This window comes from Gossypium hirsutum, chromosome A05, assembly GCF_007990345.1.
Source record: "Gossypium hirsutum isolate 1008001.06 chromosome A05, Gossypium_hirsutum_v2.1, whole genome shotgun sequence".
Classification (NCBI taxonomy): domain Eukaryota; kingdom Viridiplantae; phylum Streptophyta; class Magnoliopsida; order Malvales; family Malvaceae; genus Gossypium; species Gossypium hirsutum.
The window spans coordinates 54,592,163-54,599,611 of record NC_053428.1 but is presented as its reverse complement, the minus strand read 5'-3'; the positions used below and the strand labels follow the sequence as shown (position 1 = coordinate 54,599,611).

The window sequence follows — 7,449 nt, the reverse complement described above, 5'->3', positions numbered from 1 at the left end:
ATTGTTGTAGATTTTTTTCAATTTATATTTGTTGAGTTCTTACGTTGTTAATTGTTACATGTTCTCATGTTTATTTTTTTTAATAAGGTCCTCTCGATTGTTATGAAACATTATTAATTAACTAAGAAAAGTATATAAAGAGATAAGTAGAAAGAGGAGACCTTGTACAATGGCCACCATCACCGTCCCTTAATTCAATAACACTATTTGATTGAAAAATTAGTTAAAAATCATATTATAAATTCATACAATATATTTATAAAGTTGATTTAATAATTAAACATTTTTTCAAAAGGATAAACAACCTTCCTTATTAGCTCACTATGCTTCTTTTTACTCTTTAAAAACTACGGTAAAATAAAAAAATATATTAAAATTATATATGAATTTTGATACAATTTGTAATATTATACATCAATTTTAATTAGGTACGAATGTATATTTTAAACTTTAATTTTAGTTCAATTTTCACATTTCACTAACCTTATAATCTATATGGCACAATTTTTCATTAACTCGTATTTAAATTGTTGATCTCATATTTTATTAGGTTAAAAACAAACAAACAAATTTAAAATATTTTCACATAGATTAAAAAATAAACACACTTGAGAAAAATAATTCTTACATCCTCAAGATTTTTTTTTAAATCGAAGTGGAAATAATTTAAATTTATCTGTTCACATGACTTAATAAAAAACTGTCACATAAGTAATAGGGTTAACAAAATGTAAAAATTAGATCAAAATTAAAGTTTGATTATACAAATAGACTAAATTAAAATTAATGTATAACATTGCAAATTATATCAAAATTTATTTATAATTTTAATATTTATATCTAAAAACATTATCAAACCAACTTAATTGTAAAATAATTAAAAAGAATTTTTATCTTGAGAATGTTGTTGTCTTTCTATCTTTAAAAAGAAGCAATTTAAACTTAAAATAAAGATTTACCTAATTGGGTTCAAAGTTGTCAAAATAAATTCAAAAATTCATTTATTGAACATATTTTTTAATATAATTTTCTTCACCCCGTGTATAATATAATCTAGTTATTTATATTTTTCTTTTGTTATCTTTCAGCGTGAAGGGTAGCATTAGAATGTAAGCACTAACTTGTTGAGTACAGGTTGCAGATTTTGGACTTGTGAGACTTATCGACACAAGTCAAACCCATGTTTCAACTCGAGTTATGGGTACATTCGGGTAGGTCATGGTTTCAACAGCTGATGGGCTCTTTGTTGGGGTTCGGATTCTCTCACAACCTTTTCTGTCGTCCCTGTAACCTGTTGACTTTAGAACCTGTTATATGCTGATAATCGAGTTTAAAGGTTTTATGCTTTCTATCGGTATTCTTCATTTCGGCATTTCATCAGATACCTGGCACCAGAGTATGCATCGAGTGGAAAGTTGACGGATAGATCAGACGTTTACTCATTTGGGGTTATGCTTTTAGAACTTATAACTAGGCGTAAACCCGTTGATCCAACTCTGCCTTTGGGGGATGAGAGCTTGGTCGAATGGGTATGGATCATCCAATTAACTTTTTATCTAAAAGTTGATGTATTTATAATTATAAATTGAGGTGTCCCTATGATATTGGCAGGCACGACCACTCCTGATTCAAGCCCTTGAAACAGGCAATTTTGGTGAATTAATTGATCCACAACTTGACAAGCGTTAGGTAGAGATCGAATTGTTCAGGATGATTGAGGCAGCTGCTGCATGCGTTCGGCATTCTGCTGCAAAGCGGCCCCGCATGGCGCTCGTAATTTTCTCAATCTCCACCTATTTCCCTTCTCCCACTGTTGTTTTGGTTTTCCACACTTCCATGCTTTTTTTTCTTTTTTTTTATTCTATTGTGTTTATTAATCAATCTTGGTGAATGTCGGCAATGAATATAGTTGTTGAACATATTATAGGTGGTAAGAGTATTGGATTTCGAGGGAGATCCCGATCTTTCTAATGGCATAAAATTCGGACAGAGCGCTGCATATGATTCCAGCCAGTACAGTGAAGAAATTACCAAGTTCAGGAGGATGGAATTCGGCGGTGGCAACAGTTCGGATTATGATATGTATGGTGATGATCACATTTCTGGGGAATCATCAGGTGCAAAGCCGAGTTCCTGGAAGTCCTGGTATAGTTCCGGTGAATCCCAAGCTCAAGCATCTAAACCATCATCAAGTGGTAGCTATAGTGATGGCTCAAGGAACTATGGCAGTGGTCGCTTCAGATAAATGTCTATTGCCTGAGTTGTTCACACTCCCTTTGGTTCCGACCACCAGCTCGAGAAAGCTTGTAAAAAGGGTAAGTTCTAACATAGGTAACTAAGGTGTATCAGGTGAACAATCTCGTGAAAGTTCTCAGTACATTTTAAAATCCACATATTAATCAAAATTCTTACTATTTGCTGTATTTGACCTTTGTGTCAGAAGGCATATCCAAACACGGGAATAGTATGATCCTTCAAGGAACTTCAAGTACATAAAACATTGAGAAAAAATGAGCATACTGGTGTCGATATTGTTGGATACACAACCATGTCTAACATTAACACCCGAATCCAAGTAACATACCCTAATTCAACTTTTTAATTCAAATCCCTATCTAGTTAACCCACTGAGGATATTGCGTGCCTAAGGTCTCTTGAACATGTAATCTCTAGCAATCTGTCAGCAACATGCATCCGGGATAATACTTAGCTGTTTGCATCACATGATATTGTTGAATGATTCTGACATGCTGCTGATTGATTATGCTATTTATGGATGTGAAGCACAAATATCAGATATAAACTAGAAAGAAAAGAAGTTGATATGTAGGAAAAAGAAGCCAAAATGAAACAAAAACCTCAACTATCTTCACAGAATTAGCAATTTGTATGTAGAATTTAGTAAAAACTACATGTGTAAGAACAAGGAGAGGAAAACCCACAAATTTTACAGTCAAAAGTTTCTAATCATGATTGTTGGAGCTGCTTGAAGTAAAGTTCCATCAAGGGAATAGTTTCTTTATCTCTCGGCTGAAAACTGTTCATTTTTACTATACATTGCTTCATTCTCAAGTCTGAATCTACATTTTCTGTATGGTATATTGAAACCATGAATATGATTTATCTACTTCATTAGGTTTGTCAACAAGTCCCTCAGTTTCCTGGATTGAAAATCCCTGTTTGCCTTGCATAAGTTGAAAATACAGTGTTAGCAGAAAAACATAAGTTTGTTTGACAGAATTTCAGGAAGTAAACAAGAATTGTAATGATTTCCGTTTTTGCAATCTTTGCAGTTGTGGTGTTTATGATAACACTGTTAGACTTTGCCCTTAGTGCTTTGCAAAGCTAAAAGTACTAACTGAATCAATATTGTTCTTAAGAAACAATGTTGTTTTGACTCTTCATTTTTTTTCTTTTTGAAGTATTTGTGCCTAACACCCATGTCTGACACAGTTTTAGACGTATGGGGATATGGTTCTCTAAGAACCCTCCAAATACATGGAAAAAAAATTATCATACCCATGTCCAGATACTCACTGCTATGTATCTACCATCCAGTGAGTCTTACCTCAACTTTGAACATGCTGAGAACCTTTCCATTAAATGTTGTGACATTAGCATCAACCACTTGAAGTCCCAAAGAATCTATGCCCTCCATCAACTTTGCAAAGCTTCCTCTCTTGTGCTCATAATAGAGCTTGATCAAGAACTCCCGTTTAGTTAGCTGGTTCACTTCTACATGTACCTGAGAAAAAATTCAAGAACACTAAGTTTAGTTGAAAGTTTCATTGATAGAAACCGTGACAGAGGTAGCAACAAACCAGTGAACTGTGACAGAGGTAGCAACAAACCAGTGTTTAATTTCAATAATTTCAGTTACCTCCATTTTTGCCATTTCGGCAAGGCTGGACGAAACTTGGTTTGGCTTAACGGCAGATACGTTGTCCTTAGGTGACTTGTCTAACAATGTAGACTTCAGTTCTAAGTTGCTCTTTTCACAGTTTTCTTCATCGATTTTCATGAGCTCATTTTCAAGTTTCTTCTTCTCCTCCAGCAAATCTCCGATATATTCAATCGCATCCGTAAGAATGGCAGTTCTATCCATCTACACAACAAAACCATTAGAGATATCAGATAAGGATGCAAAAGAGTAAATGTGACCATCATATTTATATATGCTTTGGTAGTTAAGGCCAACCTTGGATATCTTAGGGACTAAAGCTCGTAGCTTGAAGAGCTGGTCGTTTATCTTCTTCCTTCGATTCCTCTCCATGACAAGATTCTTAGAATGAAATTTCTCTTTTGCAGGCTGCTTGGTAGTTCTCATTTTGTCTTTTATGGACTCGTTACCATCTGGAGGAAACCTTGCTTGTTGCTCGGGCACATTTTTGCTGCATCTTAATCTATTCGTTCCATAATATGTGCCAATTAGCTTCTTGAACTGCTCATCTTGAGAAATATAGGCAGAATCTGAAGCAAATGGTGGATGTTCAATTGAAGGACTGGAACCACTGTGTGATCCATCCAAGCTATGATGGGAGTTTGAATCTGATATTGGTGGAATCAATTCGATTCTCGGAACAAAAGTCGACAAGCTGATGGAAAATGGCAAGTTATACCATTTGTCAAGATTTGCTTTTGTATAGTTTTCTCCAGTTGTGATTTCTTGTTTTAAAACTGCATTGCATTGAGATGTTACCAACTCTATGAGGTTCTGATCTTTCGGCATCTGAATCAAAAGGACAAATTACATGTTTATCAGTGGGAGAAGACTAATGGTTTCATATGACTATCTCAATTCCATTGCGAAGTAATGGTAAGTTAAGCAGGTCAAAGAATCTTGCATGTTTCGAAGCGAAGAGCTCGATAAGACCACTGAAAACTGGTATCAGAACTCGGGTTCCTGTCATTTCCTGCAGAAAACTCATTGATCATATCAAAATATGGACACCGTAAAAGCAACATCTTCAGACAAATTATTGTCATATATAAGGTAAAAACTACAGTTCAAGTAGTCAATGCATGTAAGTGGTTTTTAAACATTCTTAAAGCAGGCATGACAGCCCACATTTGACTCTTCATTTTTCTTGAAATAAATACTCGAATCTAGCACAAATATAAGAATGGATATAGAGATATCATCCTCCATATATATGGAAAACTTAAAGAAACTAAACATGTATATTTTGGGTATATTTTCACATGTTTTTTACTTCCACTTGAATCCGACTACCATATTTTCCCATTTCTATCTGTTTTGCATTGGAAACTGGCCAAAAGAAGGTGAAAAGAGTGACAACTACCACATTTGAAGACTGTGAACCAGAGGGATTGCCATGGTTAACCCAACTTGGCTGATTTGACATAGCTACCTCTCCATGAATCCTGGGGTTTTTTTCAGTGTCACAAAATCAGAATATTTGTCTCTATATCTTAAATTTCCCAAACTGAACCAAACAATTTTGTAAGTTGAGAACACTGTACCCAGCATAGAGAGAAATGGCAGAAGGAAAATGTGAAAGAGCTTCACAAGCCTTTGATTTTATGGAATGTTGGGAATGACCATCCCTGCAAAATGGCTTCTGCGACTCATCTTTTTTCACCTTGACATTAAAACAAGCACTACAACAACAATCTTTCCATTCAATAAACCTTCAAGAAAAAGGGGAAAAAAAGCTTCATTTGAGTCAAATGACTCCCTCAAAAAGAACAAAGAATGAAGATAATACTGGTTATGGTGATCAATGGTGATGAAACAAGTAGCTTGAGAAGTACCTCGATGGATCGTCACCCAATTTCCAAACAACACAAAAATCCCAACCTTTACTATCAACAAATGGTCTAAGCCATTCCACTGCTCTATCAAAACCTCTCATTGTCTTTGTAACCACTGAAAAACAACCAAGAAATTACTGAAAATCATAGACTGTCTCACTATAAGTAAACCAATCACAAGATTCTAGAAAAAAAATGGTAAAAATATAAAAAGAAAGGAATAATTTTTAAAGCTAAAAGGCACTGTTTTATGTTAAGTACAAGACAAAGGGTAACCAACTAATATTTGGGTACTCAAAAAAAGGGATCATCATAAAATTGGGTACAAAATCTGTGACAGAGAGGCATCTGATGCCGGCAGTAAAAGTGGCAGAGGCAGTTTTTTACTTTTTAAAAATCATCAGTCTTTGTAAACAACCGTTCAAAAGCTCCTTGTGACAGCTACCTCTAACTGCAAAAACCCATCATTATCCGGGTGAGTACCAGGATATTATACGATCAGACGATATGAATTTGATATAAAATAATATCAATAACAGTTGTACCAATAGATTTCATACCATTTCGGTTTCAGACTAGTAACAAATCATTTAAGTTTAATTCCACTCAAATTTTCAGTATATTTATATATATAAACTTTTACGAACTAGTATAAGATTTTTATATTTTAAATCAATTTTAAAACCTTTGTTTCTTAACCTTTTCTTTCATAGTTACATGAAATATATATACCCATTATATTATATTCTTTATTTTTGAAAGAAAGGATACATACATTATGGAAGTGACTTATGCGATAGGTAGGCATTGATATCATTCACAAGGGAGGTTCAAGCAAAATAGAGAAAACACATCATACACATCAATCAAAAGCACAAATCAATGCCCCCCAAAACATGACATATATGGATACTTATGTTTCATATGCTCACTTTATTGTGGCAATATGTGCCATGTTCTAATTAGATATATGCCTAATATTTTTGTAGTTAAATGTGATCACTTATGATAAAGGTAAGTGTTGTAAGTTTCATTTGAATTTATTAAGCAATAAATGTTTATCTATCATTGTTTTCCTTACGTGTAGATTCCTAGATTGCAGAACTCTCAAAGTCAGATCAGTGCGGATATCACACTATCATTAAGTCAGGAAAGTATGTTCATTTTGATACCTATCTGTTAGGATCGTCCCGATTAAGCAACGAACAAGTAAAAATAGTAGAAGAAATTGAGAAGATGAACACACAAATTTAACGTGGAAAAACCCCTCAAAAGAGGATAAAAAACCACGGGCAAAGATAATTTTACTATAATGGCAAAAGAATGAAGAGTACAAAAGATGGAGATAAAAACTAAACCCCGAAAACCCGAAAAATAAAGAACCCTCAAACGTAAACACAAAATTCTCTGAATGTGTTATGAGTTCTAATCTAATGGGTGTCTCTTCATTCTAAGATTGTAAAGGAGCCTATTTATAGGCTAAATTAGTAAGTCAAATAAACTATACTAATAAATGCTAAATATATTATACTAATAAATACTAAATCTTCTAGAAAGAAAATATATTTTTGTTTAACTTGACTTGCAAGCAATCTCTTAGAATTTGGGTCACACAATTCTAACAATCTCCACCTTGACACGAATTCTTTCAATGCCATCTTTGCCAAAACCTGC

At 33.9% G+C, this 7,449-nt stretch overlaps 2 protein-coding genes across 3 annotated transcripts; one reads left to right on the top strand and one right to left on the bottom strand.

Annotated features, from left to right (window-relative positions):
* Nucleotides 1-1,076: 1,076 nt before the first annotated feature.
* On the top strand, nt 1,077-4,758 carry LOC121203306 (proline-rich receptor-like protein kinase PERK12). Its single transcript, XM_041112487.1, has 4 exons — nt 1,077-1,529; nt 1,612-1,773; nt 1,928-2,315; nt 4,309-4,758. Exons 2-3 carry the CDS (start codon nt 1,711-1,713, stop codon nt 2,243-2,245), a joined length of 381 nt encoding a protein of 126 aa, XP_040968421.1. The 5' UTR covers nt 1,077-1,529; nt 1,612-1,710; the 3' UTR covers nt 2,246-2,315; nt 4,309-4,758.
* On the bottom strand, nt 2,847-6,122 carry LOC107959958 (transcription factor bHLH90). 2 transcript variants are annotated; one of them, XM_041112486.1, is made up of 8 exons: nt 5,776-6,122; nt 5,485-5,622; nt 5,304-5,385; nt 4,845-4,913; nt 4,199-4,729; nt 3,881-4,105; nt 3,569-3,745; nt 2,847-3,184 (listed from the first exon to the last, which is right to left on the bottom strand). In XM_041112486.1, the coding sequence occupies exons 1-8, from the start codon at nt 5,874-5,876 to the stop codon at nt 3,125-3,127; spliced, it is 1,383 nt and encodes a 460-aa protein (XP_040968420.1). In that variant the 5' UTR covers nt 5,877-6,122; the 3' UTR covers nt 2,847-3,124. The 2 variants fall into 2 exon arrangements, with proteins under 2 accessions (XP_040968420.1, XP_040968419.1); XM_041112485.1 differs by having other exon boundaries at nt 5,485-5,652; nt 5,776-6,121.
* Nucleotides 6,123-7,449: the final 1,327 nt, after the last annotated feature.

Coding starts and splice junctions, on each gene's coding strand:
- LOC121203306 (XM_041112487.1), top strand. CDS start 1,711: ATGATTGAGGCAGCTGCTGCATGCGTTCGGCATTCTGCTGCAAAGCGG. Junction 1,774..1,927: donor AGCGGCCCCGCATGGCGCTC/GTAATTTTCTCA, acceptor AACATATTATAG/GTGGTAAGAGTATTGGATTT.
- LOC107959958 (XM_041112485.1), bottom strand. CDS start 5,876: ATGAGAGGTTTTGATAGAGCAGTGGAATGGCTTAGACCATTTGTTGAT. Junction 5,653..5,775: donor TTGGGTGACGATCCATCGAG/GTACTTCTCAAG, acceptor TTTTTCTTGAAG/GTTTATTGAATGGAAAGATT. Junction 4,914..5,303: donor GTTCACAGTCTTCAAATGTG/GTAGTTGTCACT, acceptor AGTTTTCTGCAG/GAAATGACAGGAACCCGAGT.